Source organism: Stylophora pistillata, chromosome 1, assembly GCF_964205215.1.
Source record: "Stylophora pistillata chromosome 1, jaStyPist1.2, whole genome shotgun sequence".
Classification (NCBI taxonomy): domain Eukaryota; kingdom Metazoa; phylum Cnidaria; class Anthozoa; order Scleractinia; family Pocilloporidae; genus Stylophora; species Stylophora pistillata.
In genome coordinates, this window is record NC_142519.1 from 17,143,449 (window position 1) to 17,163,272 (window position 19,824).

Consider the following 19,824-nt stretch of genomic DNA (forward strand, 5'->3'; position numbering starts at 1 on the left):
GCTCGCTAAAAGTTTTCTCAGCTCCCGAAAATCTCAGCAGCTTTAGTGCCTCGATCTTGATTAAAAGTATGAGTCGGGTGGTGCATGAACCCTCCTAACGCCTCGTCAGCCATATTTTGTTCCTTTTTATATACTTAATGATAATTATTATTTAATATATAATAATAATAATTTAATATTTAATATTTTTAATATTTAATATTAAATATTAAAATAATTTTAATACTTACACATCGCTTTGGGATGTGTAAACTCGATCTCGAAGAGATTCTAAAGACGACCATCTCCATGGAACTTTACCCTGTTGATATATAGAAAAACAGCGAGTCTGTATCATTAAGTGATGAACAAGCCTACAAGTTAAAATGCTAACCAAAGGAGTTTTCATTCCTTTTATCGAATATTAGTTTTAGGATATTAGATTATGAACATGAACATCTAGACACGTTTTTGTTGGATAAATATAAGAACGAATGTTCGCCTAGCTTAGAAAGAACTGAATTAACTTTGGGCCACGATAAGGTTCTACTCCTCTAATGTGATACGTATATGTATCTATTTTTTTTGCTGTTTGAAAGAGTGAGGACAGAAACAAGTGGTTTATGATAGGTAAATATATTTACTTTAATTTAGGGTTGTTATGAGGTGAGCTTATGTAGCCCTTGAGAAAAATGAGCGATCGTATTTAAACAGAAATGAAAATTTCCTGCGGCTTTTAATACAAGAAGCAAGTTTGATCAATAATTGGTGATCCAGGACTTACACATGAGGTTTTGATATATAATCCATCGTCTGAGATGTTCCTTGCTAATCCAAAGTCTCCAACTTTTGCCACCATGTTTGGATTAATGAAGACATTTCTCGCCGCAAGGTCGCAGTGAATGCACTGAAAAAGAAAGTTACAATTCCGATTTTCTATCTCAGATATTATAAGAAAATTAAACGTTAAGTCTAATTTTCGTCAGGAGTTATCGTTGGGAAACATCTTTTGTGATTTGCCAACCTTCCGCTCTTCTAAATGTTGCATTCCGAAGGCCACTTGCAGTGCAATGTTCAACAGCTGTCGGTCATTCAGTTTGCAGCACACATTCGCATATTCGCTACTTCCGTCGTCCTTGCTCCTCAAAAGACTTTCAAGGCTCCCACCTCGGACCAATTCAGTGACAACAAGAGTTGTTTCTAAGGAGAGAAAAGTTGACTTTATAACATAACCAAAGTAAAGCGCGCGCTCTGATTGGTCAATTTAGCGTCCACTATTTGCCCATAGGTGTACGCTGCTGACGTGAGCAAATTCAAAGACTATTTTTCCGCGCGCGCTTGTTTTTTCTGGTCACGTAAGATTTGTTAAACAAAAGGGAACTCTTTAGCTCCAATGTATCAATGTTATGTTATAAAACAAATGGTAAACACCACAGCGTACACTATTGAGTTATGGATGCACTTGGGAGGTTTGCTAAGCACTCAATAAGCTAGAGTCGCTCTCGGCTATCGCCTCGAGCGACTCTTACGCTTCTTTCGTGCTTAGCAACCTCCCGCGTGCGTCCATAACTCAATAGTGTACGCTGTGGTGTTTACCATTTGTTAAATAAGGGACAAAACTGTTACTCCCAATTGATGGGAACTCGACGAAGGCTTACCGTCGAGCTGCATGAAAAGGCAGTTTACGATATTGCAAAGTTAGGATGTCATAAACGACTCGTTTACGACATCATAATATAAAAAAAATTAGAGATTTTTAAGGAGAAATTCATCAGACTGTAAAATAGCCGTTTGCACTGAACCCAAAAACTTTTCACCCAACTGAAATTTACTTTTGCACCCGGTTCTCAATCTGGAGAACCATAGTACCGGTACATGACAATTTTTGTTAAGTATTCGTAAAAAATGTGTTTCATGCAAAATGAACGATAATACTAGTTGCGGCTATCGTGGGCGCGATTCCGGCCATCTCCGCTGCTCTCTCGAGTCTGTAATTGAGCCCGAAGTTGCGGCGTGATGTTAGTAATTATTCACTTAGGTCTAATTTCTGACCAATCTGCCTGCAACATCAGAAAAAGTTATTCTGAGAAAAACAATTAGACTGTTTAAGTATTAAAACCGATGTCTTTTTTTCTGTAGGTTCACAGACACAGTGTCATCATGGGAGCCGCAATTATATATTTGTAAAAATGAAATAAATTTGTTATCTGGTAAAGCTCTCTCGACTTATCAATACGTGACTGTGTCGCTATGAGTGAGTGCCACTGTTGCTCATAAACTTTTATTCCATTTGGTGGTTTCTAAAGAAGCCGTTTTCATAAAAGCAGCATTTGGCTCACTGGATGCGTCAGGCGAAATAACTCTTCGTAAACTTGATCTGAATTTTCTCTACTGGGCGGGGAGATGTTTTGCGGCCTTGTTCATCTACGAAGAAAAGCGACTTGCCAAGAAGCAGCTTCAAGCTGACTGGAGCGTCGACGCGACATCCACCGCCTGTTACTGTTAAACGCTCCTTCAGAGAAGGCCCAAGGCTTGCTTCTATCAGTTCCTCTTCACAGGTTAGCTGGCTTTCTGAGCACCGCCTTTAATTTTGTAACCTTGATCGGGCGTTTTTTCAGGGCCCGCGGAGCGGATTTTCAAGTGGGAGGGCTAATGCAAACGCGTTAGCGTGAGCCAACTAGGGGGATTCGGGGGCCTTCTCCCCCGGGAAGATTTGAAATTGAAGTCTTCTGAAATGGCTAGAAATGGATCTAAAACTGCCAAAAGTGAAGTTAATTTTTAATTCTTATAAAACAATGAGTAAAAAACTGGCCTTCACGTTTGGCCAGATTGAAATGAATAGACTAGCTTCTTAGTAAAAAAAAGTAGTGATTTAATCAGCCAGAAAAGTGGGGGGCTACAGCCCCCCCAGCCCCACCCCCTGCGCGGTCCCTGTTTTTGTTTTCAGTCCACAACCGCAAGCCTTTCGCACTCGAAGACCGCCTGATTACAAGTTGCGCTTTTTAAACCGCCTATTCTTCATGATATTATTTTCTACATTTTCTATTGTCATGATACTAATTTCTATAATTCCGATAACATTTTGACCAACGGGAGTCTATCAGTCTATATTGAGTAAAATACGAATTCGCTGCAAAAGAATTTGCCAAACGCTTAATTAAGAGCGTGACAATTGTAAATTATTGCTATTGTTCACTTTATGTCAGCAACCGTTTGATTGACAGCAGCTGAAATCTGTAAAATAGACTCATGTAATCTCAAAGCTTAATGTGCTGTCCAATCACAGCCGACCAGTTCAAGATATGCAAATTATTATGCCGCTCGCTGATTAAATCAGGGGCACTGCAAGTACATGTCGCGAAAGACAATAGCATTCTGGGTGACGCATAGTTAATTTAAGTAAAAAAAATTATGACCACTGCTGGTTTCTTTGGCGCAGATTGGTAAGACTGAGACTAGTTGACGTTCTATGCCATTTGGATGGTACAACTGAACCGCATACCTCCGTGTGTCCACGTTCCGATTAGATTGACAATGTTCGGATGTCGGCCAGCTTGTTTCAGTGTCCTTATCTCATTTAGTAACGCTGCTTTCGCAAGTGTGCCTGCATTATCTAAATAAAAAAAAATCAACGGAGGTAATAACCCCTTGGTTACTTAATACGTTATGTTGAAATAATATTGTACCTTGCATGCAACGAAAACAAAAAATGCAAAATAAAAAAAAAACAGTCTTCTTGACACTAAGTCAGTCGAAATCGCCTTACTACAGATATTAAGTATGAGTTACACTCCCTCATTTTCCTTAGAGAATGCCGATTGCAGTTGGATGACATAGAATGGTCTCAAAATATTTGTGTAATCGTAATTAGTACTTACAGCTGATCCCTCCAGACTTCAGAAAAAGCGATTAATTTAAAAAAAGATCTGTGCTAAGAGAAGACTAGCATTTCCTATGCACACCTTTCAACTTCTTTACTGCAACATCAGTAATACTTCCGTTCTTTCCACCATAGCGACCTTTGTAAACGATTCCATATTCCCCTTCGCCGAGAACCTCGTCGAGCACCTGGAGATCATCTACACCTTTTTCGCGCTCTTCTAGCTTAATGTTAAGAGATGTTAGCATCTGATCGCTCCCACTGTCTTGATGCAGATTCAAGTTGACATCGCTACAGCTATATGCGGCATTTAGATGACCACCTCGCGAGTTTAAGAGCTTTTCTGCATGGTCGTGTTTTTCAAAGATGAGATTTCTCAAATGTTTATCTCCGACATCTGGTGGAGTGGGAATCTTGCTTCCCTCTGACGATGCTCTCAGTATCGAGTCAGCATTCCCGTCGTCCTGTGCGTGGTATTTTCTTTTTAGGTGCATACTCGTATTTCTCTTTTCAACATCTTCCAGGGGAGCGACAACATTTACCACTGAAGGTGCTGAACCGTTCGTATCAGCATTCTCATGTTTCGGTATCCCCTCAGCCAAATCTTTGTAGGTTGTGCAGATTACATTGATCTCTTTCCCATCCATGTTATCCTGTCATTGAAACAGACGGAAAGTCAAGATGTTCAACTGAGAACAGTTCGCGGTCACCAATGATTTGGCGATCGAAATGCCCAGTCGTTCTAGACAAAAAAATAGTTTGTTCACTTCTTTGAGTATACTTTCTTATTTCAGCAATTTAGTTGAAACTGAAAAATATCGTTTTCAAAGTTGAACAAAGTTGATTTTTAATCGGTAGCAAATTCGACTGTACTCTTTGAGCATTACCTCATTTGATCTCGCACGTCGATACAAAAACGCCATGGTACACCCGCACATGAATGTGATCATGGTGCCACCAAACACACTGAGTGCAGTAATCAGGGAGACTGAACGATTTCGGTCTTTTCTTGGTGGGGCTTTAGCTAGATACGGTAGTTGACCTGAATTAGAAGTACAGACGCATACTGTCAGTCTGAAAACTTGAGAAAAATCTTCAATTACTTATTGTGTGAAAATTCATACTGAGCTATGGTGCATAAATACCCCATAGCTGTGGTACTTTTATATGCACCATTGCTCAGTATAATTGCCCCACTAGGAAATTGAATGCAAAGTTACAAACATCAATGTGCAACCTCACCTAAATGCTTAATGAACAAGAAAGCATATTTTGATGCTGCTTCCTGAGCCCTGCCCTTTGTAACACAATAATATTTGCCTTCATCTTCTTCCTTCACTCCTCGTATTGACAGTTGGCTTTGCGTGATGGTTTTGTCCTCTAGTGGAATTCGAATGACTCTTGCTCTTGGGTTTGAGTCTAAAGCATTCGAATTGTTTTTCTTAAACCATGTGATAATTGGCTTGGGTAGACCAGCGGCAGAGCAGTTAAAAGTTACATTGGAACCAAAAAAGGAAGTTTGGTTCACCGGATCCTCAACAATCCTCGCCCAGTTGTCTGAAAGCGAAGGTGAATAACTTTTACAATTGTATGTGGGTGAAGACATGAGATTCAAAAGGAGTATGGGAGAAGAGTGAGAAATGTAAATAGCTGATGAGAGTATTTATAGGATACTGCTACCCATTATAATCCGACAAATATTTTTTCCCGTGCGCGACTGGTCAAAACGCATCACGTGATTGAACATTCCCCAAATAAAACCTTACGTCCAATACGGAAAATTCTGCGCTTAAAATTTGATTATACGTAGGAAATACTTTATTGTTGTTACAGAAGAAGTTACTTGTTTTTTTGTTCATAAAATCGTATCAGAGAACACTGAAAAGTGAATATCCCACGCCATAAACTGTAAGCTGTTTGTAAACATTTTCCGCTCGTTGGAAAATATTTGAAGGACAACGAACACAATAGCCTCCATTTGGCGCAAAATCGTGCTCGTATTTGTCCTTGAACATTATCTGTTCCTCGAAGCTCACAGTTTTCCTCCTCGAGCTTCGCTCTTGGAAAACTTTTCGCATCTCGGAAGATAATGTCCGCGGATAAATATACGTGCACATTTTCGCGCCAAATGGAGGCTATTGTTTATTTATTTAAGGATTTTCAAATGAAGAAAAAAAAAATGAAATTTTGAGAATTCACACAAGTGAGCTGTTCTTAAACACTTTCTGATAGTCCGCTTTTGCCAGCATTTCTTAAAGGTTTTTTTTTTTTCAGTTCATCCTCATCCAAAGAAAAATGATTGTCCCATGATAAAACGTGATGCCAAGTTAAGAAGTAATACTGTAGCATGTGTCTCACCTAAATCCTCTATGAACAAGAAAGTCAGGTTGGATGCCTTTTCTCCCGCAGTATTATTTGCAACGCAGTGATACTCTCCTTTATCTTCGTTCTTTACATCATCTATCACCAGTTGGCTATGAATTCGTTCGTCATCCAGGGTAGTCTCAATGACTTTTATCCTTGGGTTGGACTGTAAAGCAAGTGTACCATTGTTCTTTCTCCATGTGATGAATGGCATGGGATGACCTTTGGCGGTGCAGTTCAAGGTTACGTTGATACCAGCAATGACAGTTTGGTTCTTTGGATTATCGACAGTCTCTAGTACCAGGAAAGCTGAAACCGACAATCCCAGATGACAGAGAAAAATGTGTTGGGAGAATAACAAAATTTGAGAACCCCTAAAAATGTTTTGGAAAACTTAGTAGCAGAAAGGGAAACCGTAATAATATGAAATATTTGGCCTCATTACGTCTTCTCCACTTGAAATCCATTTTACTCATCCTTCTTCATTCCTTGTTATCTGGGTTACTTTGTCGCTACTTATGCGTGTCATTCTAACTAGAGGCAGGTTTTCACTAGCGTCGAAGTTGGAGTCGTTAGAAATTGAAATAGGTTCAGGATGGTAGAAATCAGTCGGGAAAGGCTTAAAGAAGAAGCAAAATAACTTAACTTAACTTTCAGTCCAATTTCTATCATAATCTATGCAAATCATTCCGTGTGATGAGAAGCAAATAAAAGTAACAAAACGTTTTGGAACAGCTAGGTTCCCGAAGCAATGGGTCCTCCTGTGTTGCTATTCAGGCTACTGTTGTTTCGAAAATTGCTTTTAGTGCGGTCCGGAACGACTCAACAGACTGGATACGAATCGGCTTGGCCAGGTACGAAACGACTGGTTACGAAATGATCGTGGGTACGAAACGAATGCTAACCGCTTTATTTTGTTACTAAAGGAGATTACGTATATGTGCACGATCCTTCGCAGTAAAGCACTATTTGAGCAATAGTGAAAATCAGACCTGAAAAAAATTTCAGGCCTGTACGGGACTCGAACCACTGACCTCTGCGATACTAGTGCAGCGCTCTACCAATTGAGCTAACAAGCCAACTGAGAGCAGGCCATCAAATTAATTCGACATGAACCCGTAGATGATAAATCAAACAACAACAAACATATGAAACATATGTATGAACTGCGGTTATGAAACGTATATGTGCACGATCCTTTATGAAACGTATATGAGCACGTTAGCTTTGTTGCCTAAATGACCTATAGCTGTGGTACTTTTATATACACCATTGCTCAGTATAATTGCCCCCCTGGGAAATTGAATGCAAAGTTACACTGAACATCAATGTGCAACCTCACCTAAATGTTTAATGAACAAGAAAGCATATTTTGATGCTACTTCCCCAGCGCTGCCCTTTGTAACACAATAATATTTGCCTTCATCTTCTTCCTTCACTCCTCTTATTGACAGCTGGCTTTGCGTGATGGTTTTGTCCTCTAGTGAAATTTGAATGACTCTTGCTCTTGGGTTTGAGTCTAGAGCATTCGAATTGTTGTTCTTAAACCATGTGATAATTGGCTTGGGTAGACCAGCGGCAGAGCAGTTAAAAGTTACATTGGAACCAAAAAAGGAAGTTTGGTTCACCGGATCCTCAACAATCTTCGCCCAGTTGTCTGAAAGCGAAGGTGAATAACTTTTACCATTGTAGGTGGGCGAAGACACGAGACTCAAAAGGAGTATGGGAGAAGAGTGAAAAATGTAAATAGCTGATGAGAGTATTTATAGGATACTGCTACCCATTACAATCCGACAAATATTTTTTTCCCCTGCACGACTGGTCAAAGCGCATCAGGTGATTGAGTATTCCCTAACTAAAACCTTACGTCCAAGACGGAAAATTCTGCGCTTGCGCTTATCTTCTCCGCTTGCAATCCATTTTATTCATACTTCCTCATTCCTTGTTATCTGGGTTACTTTGTCACTACTTAGGCGTGTCATTCTAACTAGAGGCAGGTTTTCACTAGCGACGAAGTTGGAGTCGTGAGAAATTGAATTAGGTTCAGGATGGTAGAAATCATTCGGGAAAGGCTTAAAGAAGAAGCAAAATAACTTAACTTAACTTTCAGTCCAGTTTCTATCATAAATCTATGCAAATCGTTCCATGTGACGAGAAGCAAATCAAAGTAACAAAACGCTTTGGAACAGCTGATGAGATAACGCGTAAGTTCCCGAAGCAGTGGGTCACCCTGTGTTGCTATTCAGGCTACTGTTGTTTCGAAAATTGCTTTTAGTGCGGGTCCGAAACGACTCAACAGACTGGATACGAATCGGCTTGGCCAGGTACGAAAAGTCTGGTTACGAAATGATCGTGGATACGAAACGAATGGTAACCGCTTTATTTTGTTACTAAAGGAGATTACTTTAGCTTTGTTGCCTACCTTGCCGTCTAATCTCGACAGTTTTTTGCCGGCAATATCCATCATAATCATTTTCTGCCTCACAAGTGTAGTTTCCAAACTGTTCTAAAGTCAACCTCTTGAGCATCAATGGACAGTGCACTTTTAATTTACTGTCTTGACATTTGATTCCAACTGATCTACCACGAGAATCATGCCACTGAATATACTTGATCCTTCTCCTTGGAAATAGCTTGTCATCAGGCCTTGGCCACGCTACGCAAGTCATATTAATAGCTTCTCCTAGAGCTAGCGCACGATTTGGTGGGCTTGAGGAGATATTCATTTCAGGTATCACTGGACGGCAAAGAGAAAATTCCATCAATAAACTTGTAAAAGAAACCTTGATTTGTTCAGTGAAGATGCAGCCTTAAGTTAGAAATAACAATTTAATGAGGTCCAGTTGCTACTAACCAGTCCTGCGGTTACATTTCTTTGTCATTTCTGCGGGTGAAAGGTTGGTTAGAGCACTGGTAACAAACAATAGCAACAAACAGTTGCCAGCATCTCCAAGCCGATGTGTGTTCAGCATTCTGGTCATTGGATGTGCCTTCAGTCCCTCATACAAATGGTGCCTAAATTTAAAATCGTCTATTTAAGAGACGTTTCGAAGTGATGGTAGGGAATGATGAGTTAAGATTAGCCTGGCTGGAAGTGATGGCAATCTAAAGAACTAAAACTATGAAGGCTAAAAACTAAAGACAAATAAAAAATTTATGAAAGAAATATCTGTACAACTCCATGGCCTTGTATAGAGTAATTCAGGCGAAAAAGAGGAAAGCTTTATTCAATAAATATGCATATATTATTTTAAGTAATTCGATAGAGTCGTATAGGAAATCAACCAAAGAAGTATAGTGATTTGCCCTGAAATGTTTTGATTTATAAACCACAATTTCACATACAAGTTTTAATGAAAAGAAAAAAAAATTGGTGTAAATTAGGAGTTAGACAAAGCTTCACCATTTCTTTGGCACAAAACGTTTGCAAGATAAAAGACCTCAAATACCTTTACAAACTGGGACTGCTAAATGCACCGAATCACTTTAATGTACTTTGTAACTCGGTATTTGTGGCCTACGCCTGTTTCCTATTACCGCGTAAGTCGAAGTACCTCTTCAAAATCAAAAGGGGCAGAGACTGACGGAAAACGTTTGATCTCCTCGTCTGCAAATGATGAATTGTACCAAGGTAAATGGTAAAGTTATTTTCAACTTCTAGGAAAATTATCCGAAGTGCTCTAATAGTCAGAATAATATGTGAGGCGGAAATATCATTATTGATATAATAATTATTTTCATCAATATTATCATAATATTTAATATTAATATTATCATCATGTTGTTTTTGAAGCTCGAAGTAATGGGATATGAAGTAATTTTAATGAGACTTAAAGACGCTATGATAGTGGTAACCAATTTTACTTTTAAACAAGAGAAATAATCCCGTTATTTTTTCTTGTACTTACTCACTACTGAAAGCTAAAAAGTATACAAGAAAAAGGTCTTGTATACAAGTAAAAGATCTTGTTTCAAAAAACCAATATTTTTTGACCGAACAAATGCAGTGAACTTCAACGACAACCCCGTGAATAACTAGTAGTCTTTTGCAAAACGTCATATCATATTACCCTGGCAAGCAATCCTCACGAAACTTTTCAAAAATGTAAATTCAAGGTGCGTATGAAGCCTCATGAAAACAACAGGTGAGAATTTGCCGTGAAAGAAGATCGAAGATAAAAATTTAAACGAAGAGGCAAACTTTAATCACTCGCCTTTTGAATTTTAATGTACTGTTGTGTTGTCGTTGTCGTGATATCAAAGTGATTTCCACTATTTCCCCCCTGGAAAATTTACGTGGGTCCTGCAGAAGCTCAATATGTTATTCATTGGAAAAAAATGTTCTGTTTTTCACAAATTACTAGCATTCAAATTTCTGTATCTCCTTGAGACTTTTGCATTAAAAGACGACTTTGGTCAGTTCTCGCAAGAATAAAGTATTGACTGATCACAAAAACGTGGTAAAAATAATGGTAAAAGCCAGGATAAGGACAAGGAATATTCAACCCACCTGAAGTCGGCCGCCTGTCATAGCAGACACGAAAAACTAAATATGATAATATGCAACTTTCTGACTTAAGAATGAATGTTAAAGGAAACAGATGTTTTTTTTACTTCACATGTCATAATTCAAGTCTTTTTTGTTAAAAAAACATACCCGATCAATGTATTTTATCCTACGTGACGATGAGATCATGTTAAGAGACCCACAGGGCCTCCATTTCGGACTGTTAAACATTTAAGAGTGTGTTCAAAGGATACCGTAGTTCGGGTGGGTTATAACCGCAATAGAAGTTTTTCCATAATCGCTACCAAAGTTTAAAATCATCGAAAAGAATGATGATCTCGCTGTACTAAAGAAATTGGTTTTCGCTATAAATCCACCCAGAGACCGGAATTGGAACTAAAATGGTCTGTAAATACTTCAATGGTTGTGGTAAAGTATTTGCTCTCTGTCATAAAAATTGTCAATTTTCCTTTCTCTCACTCTATCTTTGAGTCAATAAATTAATAGCAGGTTGCAATTTTACCAAATAAGATGCACCCGTTTTGACGCTGGATTTATTAGTTTCTTTTTTATCTTTCAGTTTGACAGTTTCATATTTTAATTTTTTTTTGGGAGAGGGGGTGGAAATATGAGGAGTTCCTATCCCAATGACGTATAATTCTATCTTAGAATTTTGTCTCTCGACTTTCTCAGCTTCGCATGGGACAAATTGATTAATTTCACTAAGCCAAGGTCAAAAAAATTTGGAAGTTTTTCATATTTTTCTTTGTCATTTTTAGTTGGAATTGATCCCAATACTTAGTTGTAGACTCCAGCCAAGAGATGGTTTTAAGAGAGAAAATTTATTCCTCGTTCGCAATCAAACGAGTAAATTGAATGCATCTGATTATGTAGAAGGTGATTATGTAGAAGGTGATTATGTAGAAGGTGATGATGAAAACGATGGTTCGACCAAAAGGAAAAATCACTACTATACTTATAATAGATCTATGAAAATGGACAAACAAATCGAAGACGAAAAAAAGGACCAACAACTTACAGATATTTTCTCCTATTGATGTGAACGGCCGAGTGAAATAACCGATGATTTAGAACAAGCATTAGTCGGGTATCCCATTAGCCCTTGCGCGTTATTTTCGATGAGAAGGTGTCACATTACATCGAATTCGAGTGCACGCGCTAGAAAGTCGACTGAATTTTAAACGGCTGTTTGTCTTTATTCAGAAGCACGAAAGGTGATTTGAACGGTTTTATGTATTCTTGTATCAGTTAAGTTGACTTTGGTACTTAAGTACTTGAACTTGCTCTTCTCTAAATGGAAAAAAAAAAAACGCCTTTGTTATGAGTGGTATGCACGACTGAGTGGCTTTGTTTATGTGCTTTACTTTAACGCTTGATCGATATTTGCCTGTTGTACTATTATTGGTGAGTACTTAAGCATGTTATTCCGCCTGGTGGTGCCTGAATAATGGCAATTTTTAATATTAGCGAAGGTCCCTTTAAGTCCCCAAATTTTGTAGGAATATGTGGCCGTTGAAAATTGCTTAAATTGGCGCCAAAATTTTGACGTCTTTCCTCGATTGGTGTATCACCCGGCCCGCTTTTGATCGATCAATAGCCTTTGCTACCTGTATTAAATGCCCCTTTTAGTACATCTGTGTAAATGTTTGCTCCTGAATTAAGGTTAGTATCTTGTAATGGAGTGTTTTCTTTATTTCTTTTGGTAACTCGAGTCGCTTGTGTTACGTGCACGAATGACCAACAAATGTCCGCTAACAAAGCATATATGAAAATAGACTCCCGAGTACGAGATATGGCACGCAACAAAAATGTAACAACAAGCAGTTACCCATTTTAACTATTATTTAATTAGTTTTACATTGTCTTATTTACTTAGGTTAGAGATTAAGTTAAGCAGTTCATAAAGCAGGCTTACAATCCTTCATGCCGTGTAAGTGTTCGTCGTCTTGATCAACTTCCAATTCCAATTTCCAATTCCAACATCCGCCGACTGAAGACCACAGCGCTTGGCTTTCATGATTCATGGCTTTCTTTCCGTGTACACAAATTCTTCCGGAGGACTTCATAGTGAACTCTGAATTCTCTACCTTCTTCCTCTCTCGACTTTCGTATTTTTCTTCTCTTTCTTCTCTTTCTTCTCTCCGGATATCGCAAGGTCAAAAGGTCATAGCCTCGTCATATCATAGCTTCCAAAAGTTCAGTCAGCAAGCCACGAGGGTAAGCCCTCGGGCAAATCTCTATTGTACTTCTCACAAGCCAGCTTTTATACATTTACTTTAGTTATCTAGAATGTTCTATTACTATTTATAGCGTATTACAAGTTGTACTATTTTTGGAAATTGCTGAGTCACATGAAAGAAGTTTCTGGAATATTACAGATTCTAGATAATTCTAGAAAAGTCTGGGATTGCGTGACAGATTCAGTAAAAATAATTCGATCCTAGTAACACCCTCCCCCTTCAGCAAAAGAAAGTTTAGCCGAAGGATGAACTTTCTTGGGGTAATCCTACAATACATCCTATGCCCTAAAACCGTGATTACACTATCACTTCCCCTTACATGACAAGTGATCACAAAAGATCACAAAAATACTCGCATTCCTGCAAACAATAGAAATATCCCAACACATTGATCAGTGCTCTCTCTCTCTAGAGCACTATTAGAAACTCATAATACTTCATCTTGAACTACCTCAATGACTTAACTCGTCACTCTAATAACTTCGCAAACAGCTTCTGACTTTGACCACCTAGGTCCTCAATACAGCCTTTGAATCGCTTCAACTGTAAATTGTTTAACTCTGGGCATACAAGCAATGATAACTGTCAATAATACTGGATGGTTCAAACTACAGGGTGAAATAGTTCTTAACTACATTCTTACGAGGATCACCGATTATTGTAAGTAACTGCTTATGTCACTACAATAACAAAAATACGAAGCGGACAGAAAAGAAATAACTAGTAGGTAATAAAAGATTTTCCCAGACAAGGAAATGACTGTGAAGCAGCGAAATGACTCGCGGACAGGGAAATGACTCCTGACAGCGGAAATGTCTTCCGGACAGCGGAAATGTCTCCCGGACAGGGAAATGACACCCGGACAGGCCCCCAATTTCTGTTACGGTAACTGATTACCGGCAGAAAGATAATAACCTCGCTATTTACACGAAACACAATTTATTCAACTGTAAACAACGGTAGATAACCTAACACGAGCTAGCGACCACTCTCGGAACAATCCAACTAAAATTAACTGTGTACTTATCTACGCTTATCTGACCACAAGCAAAGTACTGTCCTTCTCTTTGGCGAAATCTCCTGAAGACTTCCTTCGACGTATCGCACTCCACGGTAAACAGCTCTGCACTTGACAGCAGAATGTCAATATCACATCCGAACGGGAAAATCCCTTCACTTGTCACTTGTCACACAATATCGCTTGTAGATCACAAACAGGGAACGAAGTCCCAAATCACAACAACAACCTGACTAGCGAGCTGCTTATATAAGCATCCGAAGAGAGTCTAGAAGTTTCCAAAAGTAACTATTTATAACCATTACAATAGTAACTATTTATAATTAGTATCTACTAAAACAGTGGATAGCGTTGAAGGCGCGCTCTGATTGGCCAGTCAAACTCCGAATATCATTTGCTTTTTACCTCCGAGCAACTCGAGAAAAAGTGGCGTGCCGGTTTGCATCCGTGACAAGCGAAGAAATCACTCAGATAACAACGAAGCAGTCTCTGAAAACACAGAGAAAGCGACTAAATTTGGTTTGGCTGTGTTTAAAGGTAATGGTAACCGGGAGTTTATCGATAAAAACCAATGAAAAAGGTTTTGTTTACAAATGCAAATTAATCTTGCGTAACCTTACTTGTTTACTTCAAAATCAAACTTGAATGGTATTTTTTACAGAATGGTTTCAAATACAGAAAGAGTTTGCAACACCATTTGAAGAAATGTCGCCACCAGAGCTAAACAAAATGTCTTCAAAAATTTTATCTGTCAGCGAAAAAACGAGACGGCAGTTTTCACAACAAAAAATCACTTACCGCGATCCGAGCCGCGTTGGATCGTTACGCGTGGGAAAATGTTGAAATGTTGGAATCGTATGAATTAAAATCAATTTTTGGTGGTGTATATTATCTCACTGTTTTAGTAGATACTAAAACAACTATTCACCTCAGTGTCGGTGGTTAGCGGTGGATATTTACCTCGTCGCTTCGCGGCTCGGTAAATATCCATCACTAACCACCTCCACTGAGGTGAATAGTTTTTAACTATTACAGTAAACTCTATTTTTAAACTGATGAGTCACAGTTCTAGAAAATTCTTGAAAAAACACACTGCGTGACATTGACCTTCGCGAACTTTCTAGACAATTCCGATCCTTGTAACACTTGCCACTTCTTCAGAAGATTGGCTTTTCACGGCGACTTTTTCCTTTCGTCGGGTAGCAACTGCAATATTACAATTTGAGACTTGTAAGTCTAGCCAGGGAATTTCTGGGATGTTGTTATCTCCTTCATATTCGTCACATGGTCGAATATCCGAAGCGGCAAGAGACCGATTTTTCGACGCAATCGAAGTCGAAGATTATAAGCACTGAACGTCGTCGATCTTCGCTTTCATCCTCTAGCTGTTTGGGTAAATTGAAAGAATATTACATTGAGAAGCCTGGAAGTCTCGGACAACAAGCCAAATTGGAAAGTTTGATGTAAGTCTGACTATCCAAATCCAAGCAGTTGAAATAAATTAGTGGCGAACGCGAGAGCACTTCGCTGTTGATCTTAACTACCTCCATCTCGACTGAGTGATTACGTGACTAGAGCGAATTGATAATATAGTTCGAAGCGTGGAATTGTGGGATACCTGACTAATCCTCCTTTGAACAAGCAGTAACAAATATTATATACTGAAAAACGAGAACTTAAAAATGTAATCAAACGAGTCACATGAAGATCAAGGGTTAAATTTTAAATCAAGAGTAACGCACTTGCGTGAGAAGTCACGCAAGTTTGAACCTTACATTAGTATCTTGATGTGCGTCATAAGGCGTTTCCATAGGCTCGATTACTAGCCCCTGTTCCGAAACCGGAGCCCGCGCTCCTCCCCGTGCAATTTTGCCGACCCAAGCCATTTGGAAAAAAAACTTTTCATATCAGAAAGTCTATCATCATATCTATGGAGAGTTCATTTTAACTCCAGACTCACTGGGAGTTTTTTAAATAAATGTAAGGCACACATAAAAGCTGCTATCTTGAAATTCGCGTTCTTCTCATCAAATCAAGACGACGACGAGCAGGCGCCTTATAAATCTCACCATAGGTATCAAGCTTGCGCACCACAGAATTCGATTAACTTTGGAAACAAAAAAGGATTTAAGAATTTGGGAAATTTTTTAGAATCCTTTAACGGAAAGTATTTTTTCTTAGAAGAAGCCTGGTCAACCTCTCATAACTTGCAATTTTTCACGGATTCTGCGCAGTCTAAAGGGTATGGAATTGTTTTTGGGAAGCATTAGGCTTATGGTGCATGGCCAGAACCATGGAAGGCATATAATATTTGTTTTCTTTAATTTATTCCGGTTGTCGTAGCTCTCAGCATATGTCTAATGAACTGAGAAACAGGAGGGTCCTATTTTTTACTGACAACGAAAGTGTGGTTCATGTTATTAATAAGCAAACAACGAAGGACACCAAGATGCTGCTGTTGTTGCGCACAACGGTTCTGATTTGCCTAAGAAACAATATCCTCTTTAGGGCGCGTCATATTCAAGGATTTAAGAATGTGCTGGCTGATAGCTTATCTCGTTTACAGGTCGACAAATTCCGAAGAGTGTCACAGGGCATGGACCCAACACCAACCCCGCTGCCATCACACCTTCTATCTGAGAACTGAGAGATAGGCTAGCCAAGTTATTAGAAGCTAGTCTGGGTGTAACATCTAGGTTTGTGTACCGTCGCCCCTGGCAGATTTTGGACCAATTTGTAAGGGATCACCTAGGGCTCCAAATTCCAGTTTTTCCCCTTTCCGAACATACTTTAGCCTTATGAAATACATATATATGAACTGCGGTTATGAAACGTATACGTGCACGATCCTTCGCAGTAAAGCACTATTTAAGCAATAGTGACAATCAGACCTGAAAAAAATTCAGGCCTGTACGGGATTCGAACCACTGACCTCTGCGATACTAGTGCAGCGCTCTACCAATTGAGCTAACAAGCCAACTGGGAGCAGGCCATCAAATTAATTCGACATAAACCCGTAGATGATAAATCAAACAACAAACATATGAAATACATATATATGAACTACGGTTATGAAACGTATATGTGCACGATCCTTCGCAGTAAAGCACTATTTAAGCAATAGTGAAAATCAGACCTGAAAAAAATTCAGGCCTGTACGGGATTCGAACCACTGACCTCTGCCACTGACCTCTGCCACTGACCTCTCCCAGTTGGCTTGTTAGCTCAATTGGTAGAGCGCTGCACTAGTATCGCAGAGGTCAGTGGCTCGAATCCCGTACAGGCCTGAATATTTTTCAGGTCTGATTTTCACTATTGCTTAAATAGTGCTTTACTGCGAAGGATCGTGCACATATACGATACTTTAGCCTTGTTTATCGCCTTTTTAGCTGAAAAAGCATATGCAGCCTCTACAGTCGCTAGTTACATTTCGGCATTAAGCTTTCCCCATCGTTTAGCTTCACAGCATGAAAATCGAGATTTACGGAGACTTAAATGCTGCGTAAATCTGCGTAAAGTTTTGTACGAAGCTTTACGTCAACTTTACATACTACGTAAGGGTATGTAAAGGAAACTTTGCACGAAAGGAGCGTAAAGCCAGCGTAAACCTTGCGTATAGTTTTTTGAGTCGACTTTACGGTCATTTACACCTAGTGTAAATGAAACGTAAAGTTGTTTATTGTTTAGCCCAAATGGATCGAGCACATAAAATGACATAATTCTTTGAGATGTAGGAGTTTTAATAGTTAAGCACGAATAATTATTTGTGCTGGCACAATGATGAAACTTCCCCAAAACAGTCTCTGAGCCTAGTTTGAGGTAAAAGCTTGCAACAATTTTCATTTTGAAATATATGGTCTGAACTGGGACTTTGTTATTGCTAAACATAATATTCGGCTTGTAGTCTAGTTAAGTGAAGCTGAGCAAATAAATCAATTTGCCTATTTCTCAAAAGCTTGCGTATGCAAATATAGACCCTGCTGGCTATGCCATGCTAATGAGCCACAACAAGGGCGAAACAGCAGTCCATGGCTGCCACTTAACGGGTGATATGGTTGTGCGCATGCGTACGATATGAGCCGTACCAGGGGATTGTAAGTGTGCTTTAGTGCTGTCATTAGCGTTGTTTACTATTTTTTGAGCACACAGGTTACAAATGATCTTATCGATCTCCATACACACGCCGTGGGAGAACTGTTTTACAGTTCTCAATAGCTACCACATGTTTAACGTGGAGCTGATGCACATACTGGGTGCTTACCTCCATCAGATTGTAAATTAAATTTAAACTCAACCTGAGAGTGCAAATGAGACTTCGCTGGCTACCTGCTGATGTGCCTAAAGAAGGCCGAAATGATCATTCACGACTAATGATACGTGAGTGGTTTGACCGTGCGTCACGATTCTGCCAAATTAAAGTTAAGGAAAATGCTCTACAGAGAAGTGTAAATTTACGTTTACATACCTTATTATAGGAAATTAACAATACATGTAATTAACGCGAATTTCAAAAATTCGCGTTAATTTTATGTATCTTAAATTACCTCATTGTTAATCAAAATGAAGTTAATTGAAAGCATCGTTATTTAAAGACACCTTTATTATAAGCAAAGCTACATCATCTTGGCCTGCGAACACACAAAATCATCCCTGTATAGCAAAAAATTAACTCAGGCAAGGTATGCTGTTGCTTTCTTTGCGGCCCTTAGGTTTGGTGAACTTACTCATCGGTGTGAAGGTGTAGTGTGATCGTCCGGGTGAGTGTAGTCCTGAGAAGGACTGTTGTCGGTGGTAGTGACTGAAGTTTCGACAACCTGTGCGGAAGTCATCATCAGAGTCAAGTGAATGATTGTTGTCAGTAGAATGACAACAATCATTCTACTGACAACAATCTACATCGGGGCAGTCAACCTGGTGAAAATATCATCAATATCAGTCAAATTACCTTTATAAAAACCAGGGAGGGTACTGTCACCCCATTAAAGATTGTGTTAAGGAACTACAGGCATAGTGACTCTGTAAACCCTGTAGATATTTTCCTTTACCGAGAGAGACCAATTTTCCCGGTCTATCTTCTGTCAGAGCATCTAACTATTCGTGGACAATTTCCAGGACCTCTTTTCTGTTGGCCAGATGCCTCCCCAATATCTCGATCTTTCTTTGTGACAGCATTAAAGGAAGACCTTCAGTTTTGTGACCTGGATATTTCGCACTATAAGACTCATAGCTTTAGGATCGGTGCTGCTTCCTGGGCGGCAGCCAAAGGTATGTCGGACACACAGATCAGGGATTTTGGACGCTGGAAATCTAATGCATTTCTGCGATATATTCGAACCTCCACAATGGGGTCTCTGCCAGCCTTCCATGCGTAAGTCAGGACCATCTGCCCATGCTTGCAGGGGATAAAAGACGAAGACGTGGCAAAAGAAGAATACTGTAGTTTCTCGGTTATAACGCGCGCGGTTTTTTCAAGAAAATTCTGTCCTCGGGTGGAAAGTTAGTGGTGAAATTGGGAGTGCGTCTTGTAGCCAAGTAATAATTTTACACAACTAAATCTTAAGATCACAATTTTAGCAGAACTTATCATTAAAAAGACCACAAGCGGCCCAAGCGTACTCTGTGTGACTTTGGGGTGTACAGTGCATTAACGGTTGTAGTGTATTGAGAACACAGTAAAAGTACTTGTACTAGTGTTAGTGATATTACTGTAAGATTACTGAGTGATGTGAAAGTACTGTTACTAAGTAAGACTATTCTACCAGCTTATAAGATACTTGATCAAAGAATAAAGATAGAATAGTAGTAAGCAACTGAG

At 39.2% G+C, this 19,824-nt stretch overlaps 1 protein-coding gene across 6 annotated transcripts in view; it reads right to left on the reverse strand.

Annotated features, from left to right (window-relative positions):
- Positions 1 to 19,824, reverse strand: part of LOC111321280 (fibroblast growth factor receptor 4) — a 32,148-nt gene that overhangs the window by 4,306 nt on the left and 8,018 nt on the right. Inside the window, exons 1-12 of one of the 6 annotated variants that reach the window (XM_088741044.1) lie at positions 10,881 to 11,535; positions 9,078 to 9,238; positions 8,646 to 8,960; positions 7,566 to 7,880; positions 6,218 to 6,532; positions 5,102 to 5,416; positions 4,747 to 4,901; positions 3,942 to 4,512; positions 3,482 to 3,592; positions 1,004 to 1,179; positions 764 to 886; positions 231 to 301 (exon numbers count right to left, since the gene is read on the reverse strand). In XM_088741044.1, coding sequence (XP_088597170.1) covers positions 231 to 301; positions 764 to 886; positions 1,004 to 1,179; positions 3,482 to 3,592; positions 3,942 to 4,512; positions 4,747 to 4,901; positions 5,102 to 5,416; positions 6,218 to 6,532; positions 7,566 to 7,880; positions 8,646 to 8,960; positions 9,078 to 9,204 — 2,594 coding nt within the window. In that variant the 5' untranslated portion in view covers positions 9,205 to 9,238; positions 10,881 to 11,535. Of the gene's footprint in view, positions 1 to 230; positions 302 to 763; positions 887 to 1,003; positions 1,180 to 3,481; positions 3,593 to 3,941; positions 4,513 to 4,746; positions 4,902 to 5,101; positions 5,417 to 6,217; positions 6,533 to 7,565; positions 7,881 to 8,645; positions 8,961 to 9,077; positions 9,239 to 9,672; positions 10,714 to 10,733; positions 10,797 to 10,880; positions 11,536 to 19,824 lie in introns of those variants that run through there. The other 5 variants (XM_088741053.1, XM_088741063.1, XM_088741040.1 and 2 more) reach the window with 5 other exon arrangements.